At 41.2% G+C, this 27,404-nt stretch overlaps 2 protein-coding genes across 2 annotated transcripts in view; both read left to right on the plus strand.

Annotated features, from left to right (window-relative positions):
• Positions 1-1,751, plus strand: part of asz1 (ankyrin repeat, SAM and basic leucine zipper domain containing 1) — a gene marked incomplete at both ends in the record, with an annotated part of 43,877 nt that extends 42,126 nt beyond the window's left edge. Inside the window, one exon of the mRNA XM_083974381.1 lies at positions 1,572-1,751. Coding sequence (XP_083830507.1) covers positions 1,572-1,751 — 180 coding nt within the window. The remainder of the gene's footprint in view (positions 1-1,571) is intronic.
• A 3,195-nt stretch (positions 1,752-4,946) lies between these two features.
• Positions 4,947-25,887, plus strand: wnt2 (wingless-type MMTV integration site family member 2; the record flags this gene model as incomplete). The annotated part of the gene is made up of 5 exons (XM_083973917.1): positions 4,947-5,029; positions 6,419-6,639; positions 14,629-14,906; positions 16,383-16,647; positions 25,682-25,887. The coding sequence occupies 5 exons, from the start codon at positions 4,947-4,949 to the stop codon at positions 25,885-25,887; spliced, it is 1,053 nt and encodes a 350-aa protein (XP_083830043.1).
• Between the last annotated feature and the right edge of the window lie 1,517 nt (positions 25,888-27,404).

Consider the following 27,404-nt stretch of genomic DNA (forward strand, 5'->3'; position numbering starts at 1 on the left):
TGATTAATCCAGGTGTGTCTGAGTAGTCACAATGGTCAGACACACCTGGATTAATCAGGTTGTCCAATAATGTAAGACAGGAAATGAAGGACCTGCCTTAAATTCAGGAAGTATTGGAGTTGTGCAAAGAGCCCATTAACTCGTGTAAAAGAATAACAAATGTCTCAGTACAGATCAGTGGTCGCTGATGCCGGTGTGTTTTTTAAATTGGCGTGTTTGATTCTCGTGTCGGACGTCGCGCTAGAGTGCAAGTGGAAAAGCAAAAAAATTTAATATAAATAAAAAAAGTCAAGTTGAGTCGTGCTAGTGGAAAAGGGCCATAAATAATAAACCCCCTAAGGTGTCTCAGCCAATGTTGGGGTGAGTCACTGCCGCCGCCACTTCTTAAAGAAAATCCTAGCGGAAACACTTGACTACGTCTATTCATCAGCAAATTCCCAGTTCATTAATCCACACTTATGACTTGACCTTCTGTTTTAGCAATTAAAACTACTGAGGACATGTGTGCACCTTCTTCAGGGTCTCCACATTAGTTTTGCAGAGCGAATGTCCTTAAAAATCCAATGTAACAACAGTTGAAGGGTCAAAGATCAAACATTTGTTCCTTACGATGCAAAAAAAAAAGCCCAAAGAGATTTTTTTTGTGTGCGAGCTGCATGTTGTTATTCAATGTACTCCAGATGGATTGTTTCAAATCATATCTGATGATGACAGAGCTTAACAATTTCTTTAATCAATAATTGATCGCCTATACTGCTGGACGTTGCCAAATTTTTATGTAGTAGTTTGAGCAGTACGCCATACCAGTGACAAAATTAAAATGAGTTAAATCTTTCAAATTACATGGCCTCCCTTTTCACAACTCTAGATTAATGTTGCATTTATGTCCAGTGGGAATAATGCCTTCCCGGTATTTGCTCAGAAACATTTCCTCACAAGTGATGTCATCATAATCCAGGAAGTTGGTAGAAATCTGTGTTTACTGCCAAAACCGCAAAGTTTCCCCGAGCTACATTTTTGCTTGAAGGAGCTTGAACTTTTTGTATCATCCAACTTTCTCACATGACAGGAACTCAGTGTGACACTGTGTCACTCTCCGACCGGGGAGTTCAGGAGCCGGCAGCATTATCCCTCTGTGACTTGACCATGACCAAGACCCGGCTCTCCACTTGGCTGATGAATCCTTGAGGGATTTGGCACAGGAAGTTATGGTGACTCAGGTTTTTTTTTTTTCCTTTTTTTTTGCTGCGAGTCACGCCGCGGTGGTACGATGGGACCAGACATGCCCTCACCCTCAAAATGAGCTGGTCTCTTGTTTGATTCCCATCCAACAGTAACTGAGCCAATATTTCCCACCCCGTCAGGCTTTAACTGGCCTGAAACTGTTTGATCAGCACGGTGCCATAATCCAGACTGGATTAGATCTAAACGACCGGCAACCCTTCTACTTCCTGTGTGAGGTCACGTTGCTTCGACCGCAGTGTTCGGTGTTCAGTGGTTTTTTCACATCCATGTTTTTGTGTGTTTCCCACAATCTTTTTTTTTTCTTTTTTTATATCCTCCTCCCACAGTTGGACGAAGCCGGAGATTGCTGCCAGCCTCCGCGATCTGGTTCCCACAGCAACCGGAGGATGCGGTATCTGACCAGAGTCGTGCTGCTGAGCACAGTTGGAGCCGCCGTCCTCATGAACCTCTGCAAAGCATCGTGTTGGAAGGTTTACCTGCCCGTCGTGTTCAGGAGAGTTTTCTAATCACCTGACGCATGTATCCATCGCTTAATGAGCTCATCGTTAGAAATTTTGTGTTTTGATGGCTAAAGCTGGAAAATTAGATTATGATTATGAAAGTTGATGTGTTTTAGGGACAGCAATCGACAAGACAGGTGATTTTTATTTTATTTTATTCTGCTGTGTTTGGTTCAGTTTGTTCTGACTTGTCTCCGAGTTAAGTTCTTAAAATCTTTTTAAGTTGTTTTTTTATATATGTTTTAAGGGTTTAAGTGGAAATTAAAAGTTTCTTTTGAGGAGCATTTTCTTGTAAGTTTTGGTCCTGACAAAGAACAGGAAATGACTTCAAATATCTAATTTCCAGGACTTGAAGTTTGGGATTTCAATAAATCCTTCAACATTTTATGAAACATCCTTATTAACTTTTCCAGTCAGATTTTAAAAAAAATCAATCTGGCTCTCATTTCACCATCAGTACTGTATGTGCAATGAATATAGAGCGAGAACCAGGAGGCAATTAATTTATCTTCGTCTGGAGGCCGATGGAAACAGCCTCGCTCCCTCCAAAGTTCAACAGAAATAAAGAAAATACTCTTCTTCACCTTTAAAGATCACTTATGAACACATTGTACCACATTTGTTTAATTTATAGTCACATTATAAAAACATTTTGTCGTTTTAGAGGCAGTTATCATTACATTTCAGTTTTGGTGCCTGGAAAATTTAGATAATGAGATATTGATTAGTTCATAAAAAACAGTGTCAGATAGAGTGACCATTCAAAAACCCAATAGATAGAACAACCCTGCAGATCCAAAAAGAGCAGCAGTAGAATTTCAGAAGCTTTTAAGCTCTGAAAACTGTTGTGATATCGTGAAACATCACATTATCCCGGAGGTTTCTCATTATTAGCGAGCTCCTGATTGTCTGTGATTGATCAGCTCGGTTGTTTGAGTGAATTTAGCTCAGATGACTTGCTGCACTTCAAACTTAATTCCAGGTTCATTAAAGTCACTGTCCTGAGGCCGCGACCTGACCTGGCTGGCTTAGCCCACTTCCTCTCCATGAAACACGCAGTGAGAATACAGCGACCAAACCTTTATAATGCGATTTGGTAAAAGGCAGCGAAATTACTCCAATTAAACTGGATTTGTATTAACGGACCTGTTACAACTGCTGCAGCAGCAAAAACAAAGTCGTGTTCAATGGGCTGAGAGGAATCTAAATCTCCTTGTTGTTTTATGGTTTTCTTCCACGGGGATCATGGGAAAAAATCCAATTTGCCCATTAATCTCATCTGGTCAGGGTCTCCGGACCTCCAGATACACCCGGACTAGATCAAAGATGGAGGAAATGCCCTGTGACAGTGGTACAGATTTCCCCCGGAGACTTCAAAAAGACTGAGATAGATAATCCAATTGAAATGGACACATCACCTTTAGGTGCTGCTTTGGGAGAATCGGTGTGTAATTTTACTTTTCCTCTTTCTTTCCCCTTCCTTCCTTTCTTTTTTTTCTTTTTTCTTTTTTTGAGGACCATCATTCCTGAGTTATTAGTGTGACTGAGTGATGGTTTGTATAAGGCTGTAAAATAACAATGCGTCATCCTGTGGGCATCAGAAATATTTGGCACCTGTGCGTCAGGCGCCTTCACCTTAAGTACATCCAAAGGCTCACCAGGAAAGCTTAGAAATTGGTTTTCTAGATGAAAATAAATAAATTAACAGAGAAAGAAAGGCCACAAAACTATCTAATGGGAACCCACAGGAACTCTGTGATGGAAGTAAGTGGATAGGTTTGTGTTTTAAGTCCTATAAAAGGACTTAAAGCCCCAGTATGTAACTTAAAGTCAAATATTGCTTTCATAAATACGTATTTCACTTAAGTCGAATCACACCCGCATACAAATGAAAGCTTTCTCGTACCTTAGAATGAGTTGTTACAAGTCGTTACAAATGCATAAACCGTAGGTAACCACAGAAACTCAGCGAGAAAGTTTTCCAGGTAGCGCCTGTTAAAACTGTCACCACTGTGTAGTGTGACGAAGGACGGAGGCACTGGTGTTGCATTCAGGTGCAGTCAGGCAGACAGACGGTGAAACAATACCACATCACCATGACAACATATTGTCACGCCTGTATTGTTTTGCCTTGTGCTGGCGGACCACTTGTTTACATAGAGGCTTGTTTATCCTGTTACATGCAGCTTGTCTGTCTGACGTCTGCCCGATTTCACGTGAACGCAACATCAAGAAAACGTTCCGATATGCAACCGCACCGCTAGATGGAGGTAATTCCTACACATTATACCTTTAAGTACATACAAAGGCTCACCAGGAAAGCTTAGAAATTGGTTTTCTAGACGATTTTCAAAAAAAGAAAGAAACAAAGAAATCTAATGGGAACCCACAGGAACTCTGTGATGGAAGTAGGTGGATAGGTTTGTGTTTTAAGTCCTATAAAAGGCCTTAAGAATCGGCTTTTCTGTCTTTTCCATTGACCAAGTGGTTGATCGTCTCCAAACCCCACGCCTGACCCCACCCCACCCCATCCCATCCCCTGCAGCCCGGTCTCTCTCTCTCTCTCTCGCGTCGTTTGCAGCAGTTGTGAGTTCAGAGCACCCATCAGCCATCATCAGCGCCGTGTGTGTGTTTGAGTGTGTGTATGTGTCTCTCTGTGAGTGTGTGGAGACCGCATCTCTCTCGAAGCCGCCGCGCAGCTCCAGGTCTGGACGCGGGCCAAGCCTGTCTGGTGTCAAACCAGCCTGAACAGATACTCTCAGACATCTCATTTCTTCACCTCATTCCTGAGACGCGCGCGGGACTCTGCCCACCCCTTGTGTAAAGCAATTTAAACCTGATAGCACATCATCTCTGCTATCTCCACTCTGGATCTCTTTGCTGCTGCTTCTGCTGCTGCTGCTGGACTTATCAAGACTCCCACCACCACCACCCCTCCACCCCCTCCTCATAAACCGCTTTGGTACCACCGCGCACAGTCCGAGCCGAAGCCGGTCATGGGCTTTTTTTTTTTTTTTTTTTTTTTTACGCACGACCTTCAGTCCGTCCGCCGATTCTCCTGTGATCCACTTTTGAGCTCGATTTTTGGAGATTGAACGAGAACTTCTTCTTTATTTATTCATTTCTCATGCTTCTTATTTCTCTCCCATCCGTGGAAATGCTCCGTCCAGATCCGTGAAGGACCAAAAGATTTTGGTTAATATGAACTTATTGCCAAGTGGAATATGTTTTTATTTATCTGTAGCAATCTGCTGGCTGACGGCCGAGGTCGATGCGTCCTGGTGGTGAGTAGTACTCCTCTTCTTTCTTTATTAGTTAGGCCTATATATGTATTTAAATGCAGCTGCAGAGGCCTGTGTGCACAAGTTGTTTTGATTGATCCGTCTGCAGATAGCCTTTTACTGTCTTGTAGTAAAACGTAGTAGAAAAAAAACTACCTGCAAACCTGTTTTCTTTCCTTTTTTCTTTTCCTTTTTTTTATTGCTTAATGAGAAATTTCCCAGAGATTGAGTGACTGACTGTATTTTTGCAGCTGAACATTTGGACAGATGCGTTTCCAGGATAAAGTCATTTGATATAATTTAATTTCTCTTTATTTGCCGAGTCTTCATTGGATATTTGCAAAGTTTCTGTTTTCCAAATTCCAAACACTTCACACCGCCTGTGTGATACCGAGGTGATGTTTGAACAGATAATTTTACTCGGCTTTTCCCCCTGTCTTCCTCCCTGCTCTGGTTTTCTCTCTCTCCCTCTCTCTCTCTAATCGTTTAAGAAAATCCCTGCAGCCTGCAAAGTGTTCAAATTCCCTACCAGTCTTTCACCACCTTGTTCTGCAGGTACATGTGGAGTGTGGACTTGTTGGGAGAGATTTCAACACAAGTTTCTCAACAAGACGCCTCCTCCGCCTCATTACTTCATTATCATGTTCTAATGTTTGTGGGATTGAAGTGTCTAATTATCCAGTAAACGTAACCTGGAGCTGCAGGGATACTATGTTCAGTTTAGTTTAGCTTCTCTGCACTTTGATCGGCCTTGGTGACTTCACTTCGGAGCACCTTCCCTCCCTTGATTTAATACAGTACATACAGTAACAGTATATGTATATCAGGGTTCCCACGCGTCCTGGAAAACCTGGAAAATGGTTGACCAATTATCCAGTCATGGAAAACACATGGGAATTGAGAAAAAGGGTCAAATGTCCTGGAAAAGCTTGAGTTGTCCTGGAAAATTATTGATCATATCAGCTACCAGAGCTCTGTTTGACTTTTTCAGACTCCACTAAAGATGTGCCCAGCTGTTTTAGATGTGGTTTAAAAACAAAAACAACATGTTTTTGCGTTGTTCTATGATCTTAATTTCTAAGCATGTGAGAGATTTCATAGATAAATTAGAGCCACAGACTGTACATCATTAAATCAAATTTCTTGGGGTGAGAGAAAATAATAAATATACTGTAGAAACAAACTGGTTGAATGTACAAAATAAAGTACAACTGTCGAACTACAACTTCTCCAAAGCATGAATGGGACGGGGCGATATGTATGGCCTAATAATAACATGTCTGTCAGACTATAGCAGCTGAAAATGTCCTGGAAAATGATTTCAAGAAAAGAGTGGGAACCCTGATATATGTGTGTGTGTGTGTGTGTGGTTTTGAATCCCCGGCCCTGCAGGTACATGGGCACGCTGGGCTCCCAGGTGATGTGCGACAACATCCCCGGTCTGGTGAACAAGCAGCGCCAGCTCTGCCGCCAGCACCCCAGGGTGATGCAGGCCATCGGGGCCGGGATGAAGGACTGGATCTCCGAGTGCCAGCACCAGTTCCGCAGCCACCGCTGGAACTGCAACACCACGGCCAGAGACCACAACCTGTTCGGACGGCTGCTGCTACGCAGTGAGTGGAGCGGACCTCAGAGAGTCCAGGTTTTAATGTGAACTATGATACAACAACAACAGCAGGACAGTGTTTTACAGTCTGAAGCGTCACCGAGCAACTCAGGTCCAGGGCTGCTGCTCTGCAAAGGGTTAGCGTCGGCATTCAGTGCAAATTTAAAGAGGAACTATGCAGGATTTTTTAACTTAATTTAGCAGCTTCAGAGTCCTAGTGCTTTTTAAATCACTGACTTGTAACTAGTTAAAGGGAGAATGGAGCATCTCTTGGCTGAAAACCAAACTTGTAAGTGTTCCAGCTCTCGTCTCTGCAGCACCGTGCCACAGAAACGCACTCTGTAACCCATAATGTCTTGTTTATGACAGATAAGACTACACAAATATACACATGGTAACATGGTAGATGATAAATAACGTTATCCACCGCTCCATGGATTGATTTCTTTACCGGCTTCTTCGTTGTAAACAAACGCACATGGAGGAGAGGAAGGGTTAGAGACACAGACGTCCATCATGTCACATATCGTCTTTCTGTAGTGTGTGTTGATAGCAAGTTTTCACATCGAGTTCTGGTGAATCACAAAATGAAGAGTTAAATTTGATCAAAAAAGTGAATCTTTATTTGAAACTTTGATGTTTTTAATAGAAAAACACAACACATCATTTGACTTTACGTCATGAATGAAACTGTTTAACCCAAGATTTTAAACTCAGGATATCAGTGACAAGATAATGTTGTGATAATGTCCATATTGTTCACCCGTGTAGCTCTGTAGAGGTGTGTATGTGTGTGATCTTCATGATACGGGGGCTTCGGGGCCTGTCAGGTGCTTTAAACACTGCAGACCAATAGAATAGAAAGTCACTGAGTAGATTTTCCTGCCACCGTATACGCTGGATTGTGTTTCCAGGTCATTGTGCGCTGCCGGCACCTTGTGGAAAAGAATCGCTGCTGTGATCATGTGTGTTACAGCGCACACACACACACACACACACACACATAGCACAAATGTACACACAGATACACAAGCATGTTTGCCCGTATGCCTGAAGTTAATCCGGACTAAATCCTAAACAATCGGTTGGCTTCTTAAACGTGTTGGGTAGATTTACTGCAACACTGCAAGGCCTTCTGGGAAACAGAGAGAAGTTCCCTCGCAGATATGTTTTTCCTTTTCTTTCCTCTTCTTCCCCTTCTTCTTGTTCTTCTTCCTCTTCTTCTTCTCATGTCGGATCACATTCCACACCTCGTCTCACTTTACAATTGTACATTTATCATGTCGGTGCAGCCGGCTGGTTTCTCCGTCAGTCAGGAGGAGCGAACGTGTTCCTCACTCGGTTTGTTTTAAAGATTTAGTTCCAAAAAAACATTCGTCAGTGGGAAAGAAAAAACTTAATTGGTGACAGTTCGAATGATTAATTAATCATTAAAGACGTGTATCGATACAAACAGAATAGTTTTCACTGTCTTGTAAGTGAAAATCTTTGGGATTTTTCTGGTTTAAAGACGTCACCTTCATCTCTGTAGTTTCTGATCTTTAAGGGGAGACACTACAGAAATCTGAACAATGGATAAAGCCACTTTCAAAATTCTTGTTTTATTTTGTCGACATATTAGAGTCAGAAGTTTTTTACATAGGGAATTTTGGATATCTCTTTTCATCACTTTGTAAATGAGAAAATACTGTCACCAGCCCTAAAAAATAAAATGTTGCCATGTTTTTAGGAATACAATGTTGTATAAATCAGGCTGTGAATGATATATCAACAATCCCCTCTGTAAAAACCTTCTAAATATACTGTAGAAAGGGATCAAACTGGAAGGTTTGGTGTCTGTAAGTGCTGCTGAAGTGGGGATTTCTAGCTCAGAGTCTGAGGGAAAACTCATTTTGAGAAAACGGCCTTTAAAGACTTGAAATTCCATAGATTGTTAATGTAAATCATACTTTTGGTCGCGGATACAGAGGAAATGACAATTTTTGGAGCCTACATAATTGTTCAGGAGAGAGAGAGCTTTACAATGAGACCTGACATGACATGGGTCAGACAACAGGCACAGTACTGTATGTCACAGTAGCTGTTAACTTTTGGTGAATTTAGGAGAAATCTACCAACAAAAGAGACAAAATGAAGTAAAATAAAAACCTTAATGTGGATTTTCTACCATTTCTTTTGACTTTTCTGAGAGAATACATGTTAAGGAAGAAAAATAGCCCAAAATCTCAAAATTCATCAGTGCATGAATAAACAGTGTTTTTGCCTGTAGTGTTTTGCCATTTAATTGGTAACTTGAACAAAATAATGAATAAAAATGAGTCATTCAATTAGTTATTTCAGCAACAACAGTTGGGTTCAGTTTTATCTCCGTGGTGTTTACACTCGAGCTACTGTCTCAGCTGATCACTCTCCACTCAGCTCGTTCACATGATAAAACGCCGACTCGTCCTAAACACAGGTAATCCCTCCACTTCTCCTCCACTTTCAAGCTCCTCCGTCGGGTTGTTAGCAGTGTTTATGCTCGTCGGTGATTTGCAGGAAGACGACACTTGATCTATTGAACGTTTTCAGAGGATCCTTTTTTTCTTTTTTGTAGGGTGGGTGGGGGTTCAGTTGGAAATAAAATTTACAACGGCGACTCCTAGGGGTGGGAATCTTTTACTATCTCACGATTAGAATCGATTCTGCCGATTCTGATTTTTGGGGCTACGATTCGATTCAATACCGATTTTTGATTCAAAACGATTTGATTCATAATGATTTCTGCTTCAGTCTATCAGTGTGCAAAGGATCCTCATGATCTACTCCAGTCTGCTTGGCAAGACAGAATGACTAAAGTGTCTTTTTCACATTTATTGAGTTTTAAACTTTAAATGCTTAGATTGAATTGTTGAAACTGTTGCATAAAAGCAATACTATCACATATTGCTTAAGTAGCAAAATTAAAAGTGCCTCTTTATTTTAAAAAATAGTGTAGTTAAACATGCTGCCTTTTAAATTCTAAGGAAATGGAGGCCGACAGCCAGCAGATTTGTTTCATTAAAAATATTTTTTTTATTAAAATCGATTTTGGGACATTTTATCGATTCTGAATCGTATTAAATGAGAATTGTGATTCTTATGTGAATCATTTTCTGCCAAGAAATGGCAGTGGCACACCCCTACACTGCAAAAACTCAATATCTTTCCAAGAATATTTGTCTTATTTCTTGTAAAAATGTCTAATTTCTAGTCAAAACTAAACTCTTTTCACTTAAAAAGTAGCTTGTTTTTAGACACTTTTTACTTCTTTCAAGCGTATTTTCACTTGAAATACTGTAAGTAGAAAAATGTGATAGTGGAGTTTTTCTTTCTTATTACAAGCACAAAAAACTTGCTTTCACTGGCAGATTTTTCTACTTATTTCAAGTGATAATTTGTTCGAAACAAATTAAAATGATCTAAAAACAAGATCATTTTTAGGTGATGATTCTTATTTTAAGTGGAAAGAGATTAGTTTTGACCAGAAATGAGACATTTTGACAAAAAATAAGACAAATATTCTTGGAAAGATTTTGAGTTTTTGCAGTGTAGCGACTCCTCTTGAACAGTGTGAGGGATCGAAATGATTGACAAGAAACGATCAACCGGTGACTGTTGTGGCGTTGCGTCGGTGTTTGTCTCAGGAGCTCAGATCAGTTTAATGTGTCCTCCTCCTCCTCCTCCTCCTCCTCCTCCTCCTCCTCCTCCTCCTCCTCACCCGTTATAACAAGTCATAATCTTTATTTATTGCCGCTGGAGGATCATCGGGACCTGGCGGCCTGATGTTCCTCTCCCATGCCCCGAGATTTAACCTGCGAGGCGGATCCTTCGACTTAGTCTGTTTCATGTTGGGGCCCTCTAATCAGCCGTGTGGTATTCGGACCTCCCAGCCGGTCACACAACGTTATCACACACACACACACACACACACACACACACACACACACACATGCACGCACACACGGAGACACACCGTCAGAAGCTCCTTATTGTCAATGTCAGCGGGCTAATTTCAAACAATTACACCAGAGGTTTTCTCTCAGCGTCTCCCCTCATTAACCTCGTTAGACACACTCAACTTAGCTGCTGCACTGGGGCGCGCACACACAGACACACACACACACACACACACACACACACACACACACACACAGTTAATACATGCATGTTATACAAACCCACAGTTTTTAAAAATCGATACGACAGAAACATAACGGTAAAAATCAAAGCTTTAGTGTTTAAAAAAGTGTGCAAGAATAAAAATGAAATGCTGCAACACTTTAAAGCAGTAAAGATTGGAGAGCACAACAGTCATTAAACGTCAACCTTCAGTTCTTCAGCTTTTAATTTTGGTGCAGTCGACTCTTTAAAATAAAACAATAAATCAACCAGCAATAATTTAAGAAACCTCATAACATTTTGAAGTCGTTTATCAAATAGAAACATTGAATATTTCATTAAAAAGTGAGGGTGATTTACAGCTTTTTACTTCTGTTACTGTTTTTGTTGTTTGAAGCCACTTGGTGTTCAATGAAATATGAATATAGTTCTGGTTTTTAACTATAATTACAATTTAATTGTAGTTCCCACAACACCAGTAATCAAACTTTTAAGAAACTTTTTTTTGTTTTTAAACATTATTATGATTATTAATCTTCATTAAACCACATTTATGCAGTTGATTGAAACCTGGTATTAAATTCCAGTCTGATATATTAAGTGCGTCTTCACTATAATGAGAAAATGCTTTAATTACACATCGTTAAAGGAAAATTAAGACATAAATACAGTGTTTTTGTTTTTGTTTTTCCCAGCCTGTGTTGAGTCTGATGCAAAACTAAGAGTGAGACAAAGGCCCAATTCCAATTCAAATTTTCATCCCTACCCCTACCCCTAGCCCTTAACCCTTGCCCCTTGAAACAATCACATACATCATCAGTAGTCTCTGCTGGCTTTCACATAAGCAGACGTGACGAGCTTTTGCCACAAATCCTGTATTCAAAACCATGTTAACTTAATAAAATAAAATGCAATGTATGTATATATTTATTGATGTAAATGTGGTGATTTCTGTACGTAGGCTACAGAGCCCCCAGGCAGCGCTGCTCCTCTGTCCAATACACATATGAAGCTTCACTTTTAATTCAAACAAACTAATGCGACTGCCACAATTGTTACATTTCATCAATGAGACCAGCATTTATCTCCTAAAAAGAATGTAACTACCCGGCAGTAAACCTCTACAAACCTGCGGGTAAGTTAATTAGCGATCGTCTTTTCTACCGGGATGACGACGGAGGTTGGCCGGCTGACGAGCTCTCCGGCCGGGGTGGTGTCTCTGCTTCGATGTATTTCGGAGCAGTGAAGGCTCGTCACAAACGTCTATAAACAGCCGTCATTTGGATAAACCGACCGCACATTGGGGATCTAAACAGCTACTTTATCGCATGAAAAAATATTAAAACTTAACAAAGTGACGTAACAACAGCACTACAGCGAGAAATAAAACAGCTGCTGGTTGCCACGAGATGCATTCTGGGAAACTTGTCATACCCCTCGGTTTGAAGTGTGCCTCTAAAAATCTCAGTTTTAAGGGCCAGATACAGTAGCCCTAGCACTTGCCCCTAACCCTCGTCTGAACCAGAATCGGGACACAACCACTTCACATGAACGCGCAAAACCTAAGGGCTAGGGCCAAAGGGGGGATTGGAATTCACCCAAACTCGACAAAAGTGAGACGGCACTTCAGAGAGATGCAACGTCTGATGTAGATGCAGATGACACCGTTTGGTTTTTTGGGTTTTCTTTATCTCACGGACACGGAACAATGAGGAATTACAGCTGCAGCTTTAAACATGTCAAAAATCACCTCGTCATTGTGAGCGCCTTCACATGTGTCACAGTGTTAGATCAGAGGTTACAGACAAACACACACACAGACACACACTCTTTCTGTGCCTCGGCCTTTGATCCCTCTCAGATCTCTCATCAGTTACATGTGGAGGGAGATAACAACGGCAGATATCAGGGCGCTGCTGGTAAACGTGAAGATGTTTATCCATCCTGGAGGTAGATGAAGCGTTTTTTTGTGTTTTTGTTTTTTTTATTTGAGACCTAGCATGGAATAAAAAATAAAAAAAACCTTCAAGCAGACGACGACGGCAACAAATACGGGTCATACAGGTAGCAGACGCTGCAGCGACGATCATCCTGGTTTAATTCTACCTGTGTGGAGCAAAGACCACAGTCGAGATCAATTGAATTAACGTTTGACGTAGTTTTTAAAACCCTAAATGTTTTGGTTTTTGGTTATTTGGATTAAAAAAGTTAGTTTTTAGCTACGTTAGCAGCTCGGCTCTGCAGATGCACGTTCATAAAGTCCAAAATATTGATCCTAAACTTTGCTTTTTCCTTCATTTTTCATAAAATACCTGCTAAACTGATGCCACTCCCATTGGTATGTTAGCATGTTGACATTAAAGGAGAATTCCGGCCATTTTTTGACCCCTAAATTGTTTTCCTGATGGTCACCCAGTGTTGGGGGGAGCAAAAAACGCGACTAAAATTGATGCTGATGATTACACCGTAGCTACCCGTTGCTCGGGATAGCGACAATGCTAACCCATGGGGGCAATTCTTTCAAAACGAACACTTTTTCCTTGAGTCTTATGATTTCTTTACCACTGCACTGCTCAACCGTTTATTTTCGTAATGTCCATTATATCTCCGTTTATTTTTGTAAAGAAATCATTTAGGGGTCAAAAATGGCCGGAATTCTCCTTTAACGTCAACTCAGAGCTGCTAGCAGGACTACAAACGTTGCGTTCAACTGTTAGCTGCTCTTATGTGTAACACAGGACAGCGATCTTTACATTCTGGTGCGTTCAGGTGACGCCTGTGATCCTCATAAAGCATCAACACACACGACATTCATTCACCCCTATGACGGGTTATCTCCCGTATTAATCAGTCAGACTGTTTTGTTGTGAGTGAGTTGTTGGGGTTGCAAAGCGTGTAGCTGGTTGCAGCAGGTTGCACTTGAAGCTGCGCTGACTCAGACTCTTTCCTGCTGAAGCTTGACTTTACTTTTAAATAAAAATCCTTTAGGTCTTGAATGCAACCTGGTCTCAGCTTTTTTTAAAGACTATAAACAAAGCAACATTTCATTTTGTGTAATTTTAGGGATCAGAGTTGAACACAGACCTGAAAGACTTGCAGGCTTTTCTTAAAGGGATAGTTCAACATTTTGGCAAATTGGCCCATTGCCATAATCCCTATAGTTTTAGGAGTAGGTTCATTACCTTTAATTGTCGGTGCAAGCTGTTTTTAGAACGGTGGAGCAGAGCGGTGAGCTGCTCAGAGCTACGCTACGGAGGCTCATGGGATTTCTTGGTTTCCTTCATCAAACTCATCAAATACACAATTCAACAACTCCACAACGCTCTGGTGGACAAGTTGTGACCTGCACATTCACCACGCTATGAGATAATAACACAACGTTACCAGACAGAGTTGTTTTAGAGGGAAATTCAGAGACTGCTTGATGAAAAACTGTCCCCAACGGGAATGCGCATCAGCGGTTTTGCATGAATTTCCCTCTAAAACAACTCTGTCTGGTAACGTTGTGTTATTATCTCATAGCGTGGTGAATGTGCAGGTCACAACTTGTCCACCAGAGCGTTGTGGAGTTGTTGGATTGTGTATTTGATGAGTTTGATGAGGGAAACCAAGAAATCCCATGAGCCTCCGTAGCGTAGCTCTGAGCAGCTCACGGCTCTGCTCCGCCGTTCTAAAAACAGCTTGCACCGACAATTAAAGGTAACGAACCTACTGCTATGACTATAGGGATTCTGGCAATGGGCCAATTTGCCAAAATGTTGAACTATCCCTATAAAAGTGTTAAAAACCTTCTGAATTCACAGTAAAAATATGTTTCTGATATAATCTCGGTGTCGTCTCCTCGTCTCCTCCTCAGGCAGCCGCGAGGTGGCCTTCGTCTACGCCATCTCCTCGGCCGGCGTGGTGTACACGCTGGCTCGCGCCTGCAGCCAGGGCGAGCTGGACTCCTGCTCCTGCGATCCCACTAAGAAGGGCTCGTCCCGCGACGCCAAGGGCTCCTTCGACTGGGGCGGCTGCAGCGACCACGTGGACCACGCCATTCGCTTCAGCCAGGCCTTCGTGGACGCCAAGGAGAGGAAGGAGAGGGACGCACGGGCGCTGATGAACCTGCACAACAACCGAGCCGGCAGGAAGGTGAGGAAGTGCTTACAGCTGCAGCCAATGGAGTTAAAGAGTTAAAGTTTTGAGTTTTAAAAGAAACAAATTATGTTTCAAACACGAAAAACTAAACTTAAAGCAGAAGTAGGTGATATATTTGTGTTAATATAAGTCTTAAATAGTTATATCTTCCGACAGCAATCACTTACATAGAGTGTTTGGACCGAAACACGGGTCTCTCAGTCCCTCTGCTCTGCTCTGAGCCGAAGAGAAAACATTTATCGTATCCTACAGTTTTTATCCAATGAGGAGAGAGAACGGCATGCAGGGCTGTGTGTGCAGCCAAGGAACGCCGTGAATGTGGTGACGTAGCGACGAGGACTGTTATGGTGCGTTCAAGGAAACTCGTATTTTTCCGACCGTGAAGTCATACCAGTTTGATCTGGTACGAGTTCACCGGTCGGAAGTTACGAGTGGCCGTTATAGTGACTTTCACCGGTAAAACAGGTCGGAGAAACACGAGTGGGTTGCCTGGAACGCTACAAAGTCGTAAGTTGTGACTTGAAGCTGTAATTTACGATTTCAAAAGCCTGCCTGGAACGCAGCATTAGCGAAAACGACCGGACCACTCACTTCTGTTTTAAAGTGTGTTAACAAAGTCAGAAGACAAATCTTTAGTGTCTTTTTCATGAGCGAACCATAATTAGTCTTTGAGCGGCCATGTTTGGTGACAGGTTAGATTCACAATCAACAATTTCCTGTTAAATCTCTATTGTACGACGGCTTTTTAGGATAATTATTCGCAGAAATTTCTGTTTTTAAACCAAGAGTTTTCAAGTTTTAAGCAGCAAAAGTTCGAAAATGAATAAAATTGGAAGTTCTCTGACATTAAAAAGTCACATTTATAAGAAAAAATAACACAAAATCTGGTGATTCTGGACTAAAATAGCAACTATTTTCTTATATAAGTATGAAAAAATTTCCAAAAGAAGATGATACCTGATCAAAAATGTAACTTGAAAGAGTTGTCAGAGTAAAGATCTGTTCACTGGGTTAATAACAGAGGTCGAAAACTTTGTTTTATTAAAAATACAGCGCTGTTATAGACTCAAATATCACCGGTCCTTGTGTTTTTTCAAATTGACAAAAGCATCATATTATGTTGATGGACATTTCAATACACACACATTTTCTTTTAACAGAATACAAAACCAAAATTGCTGCGATTTTACATGTCAAATTTGAAAATAAAACCAATTGTAGATTTTAGAAACACCACCTGAACCATTATATATATTTTATTACAAAGAAAACATAAATTTATCGGCCGTTCTTGAATTATTTTCCATTACAGTTATTTCTACAGAACAAACTTGAGTCTGGCATTGTTCCTCCACTTAGCAGCTCACAAAAAGTACATAAATCAAATAAATATAATATGAAAAGTAAATAAAATGTTGCAAATTAGTAAAAATGATAAAAATCAGTCACTCTTCCTGTCTCCCTCTGCAGGCGGTGAAGCGCTTCATGACGCTGGAGTGTAAATGTCACGGCGTCAGCGGCTCGTGCAGCGTCCGCACCTGCTGGCTCGCCATGGCCGACTTCCGACGCACCGGCGACCACCTGCGGAAGCGCTACAACGGCGCCGTGCAGGTCGCCGTCAACCAGTACGGCACGGGCTTCACCGCCGCGCACACGCACTTCAAACGGCCGAGCAAGAACGACCTGGTGTACCTGGAGGACTCGCCGGACTACTGCATCCGGGACCACGAGTCAGGTAAACGACCCGGTGACGAGGCGTTCGCTGGCCAATCAGATTACTGGGAGGAAACAGACTCACACTGTCTCCTCCAACCAACTGAACAAGCCTCTGCAGACACACACACCTGGGTTTCTGTTATCTGGTAAACTGGTAAAATCTTCTTTTTAACCCCTCCTTTCAAAATGTCAAATATTCCCTCTAAGCACAATTTGAATTTTATTAAAATAGGCTATTTCCACTTGCCATTTTATTTAAAGAGACCCAGAGGAGTTTGCCTTTGGTTTTAAAAGAGTCTCATATTAATGTGGATGAATCTACGTTACCACTTGTTAATGGGTCCATTATAGATAAATATATCGTTTTGTCTTTATAGTTATTTTGATATTATTATTTAGTGGTCGACTCGCCCTTCGGTCCTTTTTTAATAAATTATATATATTTTCTACATCAAGGCTACGAGTTGAGCGACTGCTTTTTTCTTCCTTCACTGTGGTCGACTCGTCCAGCATTTCCTAGTTTCCTGGTTTCCCGGACGCTGCCCGGCGGGTCATGGGAATAACGCCGCCAGATCGCTAATTGGCTTCATTTATGGTCAGAACCACGGCGGTATCTGATCGTCTTCCAACCTCCGACTTTCATTCTTCTTTTTTTTCTTTAATGGAAACAGGCATACACAATGTATAAATCGACAATACACTGACCATTCTTGATTAATGAAACATTCTTAGCAAATGTTTTCGCTCTCGTCCGTCTTGCGCCGGTCCAAGAATTTCACCGTGCTCGCAGAGGCTCATGGGAAATGTAGTTTGAAAACACTTCCGCTTTCCAAAACTCCTCGTGTCCTCGTTGTCCTTGTGTAGACCCGGCCTATGTGGAACAAAACTTTTTCTTTTTACATGCGGAACTAAACAACGCATTTGTTTCATTCACTCTGACAAAGCACCGCGCAGTGCAACAACAACAATAATGTGAGAGGTCGGACAAGTCGAAACAAGCAAATCTTAAAAACTATTTTCTGAAACCAAACGGGTCTAAGGAGAAGAGAAGGATTATTCTGAGACTGAGACGCGATCTGAAATCACCACGTAGCCTAAAGCCGGGTTCAGACGACACGATTTCAGGACGATTTTGTGAATGTGTGTGTGAATGCGATGTATGATGTAAAAGCGCTTTGGGTATCGTTGCAGGTAAAGCGCTATATAAGACTATTTACCATTTTGACACAATTTCGTCGCGGCTGACACATTTCCAGTGTCATGGAAGGATTATGGATCAACAACGATCTGTTGCACCACTAAAAAAGATTAGGGTTTTTAGGGTTAGATGCTTTCTTACAAAGCCTGCATATCATTTATCATTTTAAGATCAATAAATTCAGATAATCTGTGACCGGAATTTCAAACATTCGTCCGATAAATAAAGTTGCAGGAGCTTCGTTCAACTCTGATCAAACTCAAAACATTTTCACGCCAAAAAAAAAAAAAAGAAACTCCAGAGTTTGAGTCGACTTTATTTAGATCCACGCCCTCTCACCTGCACAAACAGGCCGAACCAATCAGGACGAACCACTTTGGCACTAAACACCGTCGTAATCGCCAACTCCTGGAAAAAAAAAGAAAAAAAAAAAAGGTTTCGATGCCAAAACCACTGAACCATCTGAATGTTTTGTTTTGTTTGTGTGATTCAACCAAATGCTTTTAATCAAGCATTTGAAAACCCTCATGACGGCTCAGTTCACCTCCTCCTCCTCCTCCTCCTCCTCCTCCTCCTCCTCCTCCTCCTCCTCCTCTCACGCTCAGGTGCTGCAGCTGAACCCTGAAGCGTTCGCTGTTCTTCGGTTTGGTTCATTTGGTTTTAGGGGAAATCGTCCGTTTGAGCTCAGCTGGAACCAATCTTTACCTGGAATAAATAGGATACAAGGCAAGATTTGCAAATATTGCTTAATGAAATATCATAAATAGATAGATTTTCTTCCTCTGTTTACCTTCCTGTCAATACTCAAACTTTTTTTATTTATTAATATGTGTAGCACCTTTTCATACATATCAATCAAATGTAGGGCTGCAACTAACGAGTATTTTCATTATCGATTGATCTGTTGATTATGTAAACGATTAATCGATTAGTTGTTTGGTCAATTACGTGTTGAAAAATGTCAATCAGTGTTTCCCAAACCACAGGACGACATCCTCAAATGTCTTGTTTTGTCCACAAACCAAAGAGAGACTCAGTTTATTGTCATAAAGGAACCAATAAACCAGAAATATTCACAATGAACGACTTCCTGGCACATCTCTATTGTACGACGGCTTTTCAGGACAATTGTTCGCAGAAATTTCTGTTTTAAACCAAGAGTTTTCAAGTTTTAAGTAGCAAAAGTTTGAAAATGAATCAAATTGGATGTTCTCTGACATCAAAAGTAAAAAATAACACAAAATCTGGTGATTCTCGACTAAAATAGCAACTATTTTCTTTTTATAAGTGTGAAAAAATGTCCAAAAGAAGATTGGACCACCACAAGAAACCACAAGATGACATCCTCAAATGTCTTGTTCTGTCCACAAACCAAATAGAGACTCAGTTTAGTGACATAAAGGAACAAATAAACCAGAAATATTCACATTTAAGAAGCTGAAATCTGAGAATTTTGACTTTTTTTTTCTTAAAAAACCACTTAAACCGATTATTCGATTATCAAAATAGTTGACAATTAATTTAATAATTGATTATTTGGGAAAAACTGAAATAATTACCCCGAAAAAGAAACCAAAAAACAAATTACTCAAGTGAATGTAATACGCTTCCGTACAGCGGTGACAGATGTGCAGCTACAGAAATGTGTTATGTGTGCGTGAGTGAGTGAAACTTGTGTTTACGTACGAGGAGTTTGGAGTTGGGAGCCGGACGGAGAGAGTTTGTGTCTGAAAACTGTGAGAGAGAAAAGAGAAGATGATGAGAGTGTGTGTGTGTGTGTGTGTGTGTGTGTGTGTGTGTGTGTGTGTGTGTGTGTGTCTCTGTGTCTCTGTGTGTGTGTGTGTGTGTGTGTGTGTGTGTGTGTGTGGATGCCTGCCAGGCAGCAGATGATCCGTGGCGATCGGGTGTCGTCCAGTTTAAGAGCCATTACACACTTCTGTAGCTGAAACCTTAGAGCTGCACACACCGCTATAAATCACCACCACTGGACACACACACACACACACACACACACACACACTCAGAGAGAGACACACACACACACACACACACACACACACACACACCTGAGGGCACGATTGGCCGGCTAAGAGAGGAGGAGGAGGAGGAGGAGGAGGAGGAGAATATTTCGGGGGCAGATTGGATCACACAACACAACACTTTTCTACACAGTTCGTTTGAGCAGCAACAGGTTGAAAACACACGTTACGATAAAACCAACTTGATTTATTTTATGTTTTATTTTGTTTTATTTGTTCATTTAAAGAATCAGACTTTAATTATAATCCTAAAACTTTAATCCAACTACGTAGTTCCCACTTGTAATCACTGACTGAATGGACATTTAATAGAAGGTTTTAACAGATTATAATGTGGATTATAAACAGATTTCTGTCAAAACTTTATAAATGTGCAGTATTTGATTTGTAGACACGAAATTTCTCCTATTAGCAATATATTTTATACTTTTTATATACTTTTCCATTGTATGGATGATTTTTTTTTTTTTTTTTTAACTGAGATTTTTCAAGTTTAAAGTTTCAAAAAAGAAACAAAAAAAGTTCTTTTGACATCAAAAAGTCACATTTATAATAAAAAATATTAAAAAATCTGGTGATTCTGGACTAAATTACATCTATTTGTGTATATAAATGTGCAAAAACGTCCAAAAAAGATGATACCTGACACAACATTTCTCCAATTAGCAACTTATTTTATACTTTTACACGTTAATAATCTGTAAATTTCGAAGAGGAGGTTTTAAAGTCTTATTAACTTTATTAAAATGTTAATTTGTTGGTTGTTGAAGCTGAAAACTGAGCGTTAAAGTAAAAGATCACTGTGTGTTTGTAATGTGGTGGTGATGCGTTCAGGGACTGTTGGACGTCGTAGAGACAGTTTTATGAGTTTTATTTCTTTCTCCTCCTCCTCTTCTTCTTCTTCCTCCTTCTGCACCTCTTCCTCTTCCTCCATCACCTCTTCTTTCTTATCTTCTTTCTCTTTTTCTTCATCTTCTTTCCTTCTTCACCTCTTCTTCTTCCACTGCCTCTTTTTCATCTTTCTCCTCTGCCTCCTCTTCTTCTTCCCACTCTTCTTTTTTTCCTTCTTCTTCTTCCCCCTCCTCCTCCCCCACCTCCTCCTCCTCTTCTTCCTCCTACTCTTTCTTCTTCCTCCTCTTTCTTCCTCCTCCTATTCTTCCTCCTCCTCTTCCTCCTCTTTCTGAACAACTAGAGGCTTCTCAGACATGAGGGCTTCATGTGCTGTGTACATGTCAGCAGGGTGAGGTCACACACACACACACACTGGGCCTCATGAGGCCAACCAGCTCCTCTGGGACACACACACACACACACACACACACACACACACACACACACCTACACACACACACACACACACACACACACACACACACACACCCCCCCCCCCGGCCCCTCGCTGCCTCTTTAAAGTGTGAAATCAGTTTCCCGTGGCGGCGGCGCGGCTCAGGTGCTAAACTCATCTCTCGGCGCCCGCTCATCTTAATTCAATAAGCAGACGCAGGGAGAGAGAGAGAGGGAGAGAGAGAGGGAGAGGGGGGGGGGGGGGGGGGAGAGAAGAGGGATGGGCGAGCGAGGAGACGCAGGCCGTGATGTCATCACCCCGAGCAACGCAGCAGCAGCAGCAGCATACCAGGTGGGCGCGCTGCCAGGGGGGCGGGGCTTAGCGTTCATGCCCAGACACATTACCTGGTGGTTACACACACACAGACACACACACTCTCAAACACACACACACACACACACACACACACACACACACACACACACACACACACACACACACACACACACACACACTCGGAGCAGCAGCGCAATGTAAACACGAGCAAATTCCAGGACGGTGTTCGAGACGGTACTTGAAGGCATCGCTGTATTTGTACAGGAGACACACACACACACACAGACACACACACACACACACACTTACACACACACACACACACACACACACACAGTCAGTAACGCGTTCGATTCCCCGCTGGACTTGGAAACTAAAATATACAGTATATTAAAAAAAAACACCACAAAGTCAGGATTTATGAGCATTATCAGCTTTTAATCGATCAATATATCGCCATTTTATTAGATTCATTGATAAATCTACAAAATATCTAACCAAGCGTATCCACAGCAACAGCTTGTTTTGTTCATTTCATCCTGAACCAAAGATGATGAACAGTTCACAAACGATGTGTAGAACTTCGCTGATCGTCACGTTTCAGAGCTCGAACCAACAATGATTGATTGATTGATAAGCTGCTTTAGTGATGGATGTTATTTGTCTGATTCTGTACGACCTGCGTGAAGTTACATGTTGTTATTTTTGTGATGAGGTCAGGTGTTAGTTTGTCTCTGAGCTGGTTTCCATGCCACTGTGTTTCTCTGTAGATTCAAACATTCAAAGCTTTATTGTCACACGGACACAGAGACCGAGTTACTGTCTTTACCGTCCAATCAGTTTTATTTAGGCCTATACATCAACAAGTTTTTATCTCAAGATCCTTTACAAATAGAGAGAAGGTGTAGATCTTCTCTTTATTATCGTATTCACATATTTAGTTTAGTTTTTCATTTATATTAATAATAAGAAAGTTTATTTATACAGGACTTTTCTTAATGTTACAAAGAGCTAAACAATAAAAGAAAAGTTTTAACTCAAACTCAAAAACATTTAACGACAGGAGTCTGTTTAAATGCATCAATTATCTAACAAAACTACATGTTTATTAGGATTTGATTTTATTTATATTCGTCCTCAGGCTTCATTTTTCTCTCCCGTCGTCTCGGTCACAGGGAATCGAACCTGAACCTCAGGTATCAAGACCTCAACAGACGACTGTGTTAATTGATAGATTTTCCTTTTAAAAAACAAAACAAAAACTCATTTAATTAGCCGATCGCAGGTGAAGTAGATACGTGTCAACAGCAGCTGGTTTTGTCTCAGAGATAAAACACTGACGGAGGTGAAACATTTAGCATAAATTAAATGTAAAGTTTCTGGTTTTTAATGAAGGAGACGACATAATAATTCAGTAAATACAGTAATGAACGTTTGTTTTTCTGCTTCTTTTCCTGCTTTCATGAAGAATTTCAGGCAACAAAAACCAAAAATGAATGAATTTCCAATGCTCCTTATTGATCTGTTTGTAATTAAACTGATCAGCAGCTGATCGACTCGTTAACGCCTGTGACCCGTAGACGTGTCGACTCGTCTGGATCTGATCTGATCTGAGCCTCGAGGCCTCGACTCCAAACATGAAGCTGAGAGTTTGTGTTGAGACGTGTCGGATTCTCCAGGTTTTAATCTGTTTTAAATCGACAAAACAGGAAAAAAAATCAACAAAAGTTTCATCTCAGGATAAAAAACATGAAGGAAGTCTGGTTTGATGATAATCTATAATCAACAGTCGATCACACTGATCCTGTGTCAACAGAGATAAATCAGTCGGACTCAAACAAACTGATTCTCATTATCATTTTAATAAAAGAAACTAATCAGAAGTGAGTTATTAGTTATTGATTTGGTCGATTAAATAGTGAGAAATCGTTTTTCTCTTTGTGTCTGATCAGAGACATTGAAACCAGAAGATTTATCAGTGTAATTATAATAATTAAGTTCATTGATTTACAACACCTTAAAGGGATGGTTCAACATTTTGGCAAATTGGCCCATTGCCATAATCCCTATTGTTTTAGCAGTAGGTCAGTTACCTTTAATTGTTGGTGCAAGCTATTTTTAGAACGGTGGAGCAGAGCCGCAAGTTGCTCAGAGCTACACTACGGAGGCTCATGGGATTTCTTGGTTTCCTTCATCAAACTCATTAAATACACAATCCAACAACTCCAAAACGCTCTGGTGGACAAGTTGTGACCTGCACATTCACCACGCTATGAGATAATAACAGAACGTTACCAGACAGAGTTGTTTTAGAGGTAAATGCAGAGACTGCTTGCTGAAAAACTGTCCCTGAAGGCGATGCACATCAGCGGTTTTGCATGAATTTCCCTCTAAAACAACTCTGTCTGGTAACGTTCTGTTATTATCTCATAGCGTGGTGAATGTGCAGGTCACAACTTGTCCACCAGAGCGTTGTGGAGTTGTTGGATTGTGTATTTGATGAGTTTGATGACGGAAAACCAAGAAATCCCATGAGCCTCTGTAGCGTAGCTCTGAGCAGCTCACGGCTCTGCTCCGCCGTTCTAAAAATAGCTTGCACCGACAATTAAAGGTAACAAACCTACTGCTATGACTATAGGGATTATGGGAATGGGCCAATTTGCCAAAATGTTGAACTATCCCTTTAACTGCAGCTCAGGGTTTTACATGAGGAGAAAATAAAAGTAATAAAAAAGCAATAAAAATAGAAATAACTCATTAAAAGCAGCAACAAAGAGTGTGTGGACTGAGGACAAAGTGAGTGTGTTCAGTCGTGTGTGAGGAGATAGTGGTGTGTGTGTGTGTGTAATGTGTGTGTGTGTGTGTGTGTGTGTGTAATGTGTTGTGTGTGTGTGTCCTATCAAATGAACAGCTGATGAAGAGTGTGTGCGGCTCCTGTCATCGATCTCTCATCTCTCCGTCGTCTCAGCGTCTCGTCTTCAGTCTCATCCTCCTTAGATTAACGCTGCGCTCCCATTGGCTCCTCGTCGGCCGCCGCTCCACGGCCCGCTCTGATTGGACCGGGGTCACATTCCTCACGCCACTTTGTGTGTTTTTTCTAACTGCAATGTCTCTTCTTCTTTTTTGGCATTTCCCATGATGCCTTTCACCTGTGGAGCCTGAAATAAAATGTGAGCAAAGGAGTCGAGTGGTTAGAGTCCCACTGTATGTCCCATGTTGGAATATGCCTAAAATGATGATCGCCTGTTTGACTCCCAACCAAGACGATCTTAAATCATTCAAGGCAAAAAAAAAAAAACACCCAAAAATATCTAAAAAACAAAAAAAAGGTGGAGAACTTCATGTGAGTTCAGGATCTTCCCTGAAAAGTTTAAAGATTTTTATCTATTATTGATAAAGCACCACATTTATATTTGTCACATATTCAAATTACATTATTTTATATAAAGTATAGTAAATATAAAAAGGGGATAGTTCAACATTTCAGCAAATTGGCCCATTGCCATAATCCCTATAGTCATAGCAGTAGGTTCGTTACCTTTAATTGTCGGTGCAAGCTATTTTCAGAACGGTGGAGCAGAGCCGTGAGCTGTTCAGAGCTACGCTACGGAGGCTAATGGGATTTCTTGGTTTCCCTCATCAAACTCATCAAATACACAATCCAACAACTCCACAATGCTCTGGTGGACAAGTTGTGACCTGCACATTCACCACGCTATGAGATAATAACACAACGTTACCAGACAGAGTTGTTTTAGAGGGAAATTCATGCAAAACCGCTGATGCACGTTGCCTTCAGGGACAGTTTTTCATCAAGCAGTCTCTGCATTTCCCTCTAAAACAACTCTGTCTCGTAACGTTGTGTTATTATCTCATAGCGTGGTGAATGTGCAGGTCACAACTTGTCCACCAGAGCTTTTTGGAGTTGTTGGATTGTGTATTTGATGAGTTTGATGAAGAGGAGAAACCAAGAAATCCCATGAGCCTCCGTAGCGTAGCTCTGAGCAGCTCACGGCTCTGCTCCGCCGTTCTAACAATAGCTTGCACCGACAATTAAAGGTAACAAACCTACTGCTATGACTATAGGGATTATGGCAATGGGCCAATTTGCCAAAATGTAGAACTATCCCTTTAAACAAATATATCTATATTTGACCAATCAAATCTCTCTCTCTCTCCCTCTCTCCCTCTCCAGGGTCGATGGGGACGGGCGGCCGTGTGTGTAACCGGACGTCGCGCGGCGTGGACGGCTGCGAGGTCATGTGCTGCGGCCGCGGCTACGACACGTCGCGCGTCAGCCGCACCACCAAGTGCGAGTGCAAGTTCCACTGGTGCTGCGCCGTGCACTGCCGCGACTGCCACCAGCAGGTCGACGTGCACACCTGCAAGGGCCAGACGTGACGCGACCGGACACTAGTTAAGTGAGCGATGTGGGGCGTAGTCACGTCGCCACGGCAACCACCAATCGCTCTCACTCTCTCGCTCTCCTGCTGAGCTGCTGATCTCTCACACAATCAAAGGAGGTTGTTCTTTTTTTGGAGGTCATCTTCTTGGAGCCGCGACGTCGATTCTTCTTCCTCTTCTCCTCCTCTGATCACCTGTCAATCAATCAATCAATCAATAAATCGATCAATCAAACCGTAGGTCGCTTCTCTGTCTCGTCTTAAAGGGATAGTAGCATTTTTTTTTAAAGTGGGGTTGTATGATCTACAAATAGCCCCCAAGTACTTTAATTGCAGTAGAAGACTCTCTACACTCCTCCCGTTAGCAACGCCAGCCCATAATAGCCCTGCCCAGAGATTTACAACATAAAGTGTTGTGAATGGACCCAAAGAAACAGCCTATTTTCTTGGCCTAAAAGAGGTTTTACCTGAAAAAAAAATACACAGTTCCATTGTTCGCTATAATATAATTTTTTCCAGCCCCTCAAAGTGCAGGAAAAATGCAGTTTTCATTTGGACCTAACAAAAAAAATTATATTATAGTGAACAATGGAACTGTGTATTTTTTTTTCACGTAAAACCTCTTTTAGGCCGTGAAAATAGGCCGTTTCTTTGGGTCCATTCACAACAATGTATGTTGTAAATCTCTGGGCAGGGCTATGGGCTGGCGTTGCTAACGGGAGGAGTGCAGAGAGTCTTCTACTGCAGTTAAAGTACTTTTATTATTCTATTTGTAGATCATACAACCCCACTTTTAAAAAAAATGCTACTATCCCTTTAAGCTGCTCGCGCTAGAAGGTAAAACTCCAGAGCTGCTGCTGCTGCTGCTTTAAACCAGGAGCTGCCACATGAATAGTTCAGTACAGTAGTGAGCTGCCGGGCTTTTATTTTGAAATCTCTTATCAATCCACACACATACCCAAAAAAATAAAAGTTTTCTTCTGTTGCTGGTTTGTTTGTTTGTGTGTTTCTCACTGCTCTGACTTTGAAGAAAAAGAGGATTTAATGTGTCAATGAACTATCAACATATAATAACAGGTGAGAGAATATGTGAAGACAGCTGCTGCAGATCATTATTGTGATTATAGCAGAGTGAGGGGAGAGCAATTGATCACAGAAAAGAGTCATTCTCTCATGGATTAAAAAAAAAATTGTCAATCGTGAATCAATTTTCATCAAATATTCTTAAAAATAAAAGTCTGACATTCTGGTTTGACCTCGACTCATCGCTGTTTCATTGGAGAAGTTGTGGATCATCAGTTTAACTATTGATGCACCTGATCGACTCCAAGTCCAACTCTACATCAGGAATCACAGCTGTTGGAAAGTGTTGTGTTAACTTCTTTTTCAACTTCCTCCTGCAAAACCAAACACACATTTTATTTTTTTGTATTTGTGAACACAGACACAAAACCAAACCTTTTTCGTAAACTCCTATTCTCTCTTTTCTCTCTCTCTCTTCACACAGTGACATAA

The sequence above is a fragment of the Trachurus trachurus genome (genome assembly GCF_905171665.1).
Source record: "Trachurus trachurus genome assembly, chromosome: 6".
Classification (NCBI taxonomy): domain Eukaryota; kingdom Metazoa; phylum Chordata; class Actinopteri; order Carangiformes; family Carangidae; genus Trachurus; species Trachurus trachurus.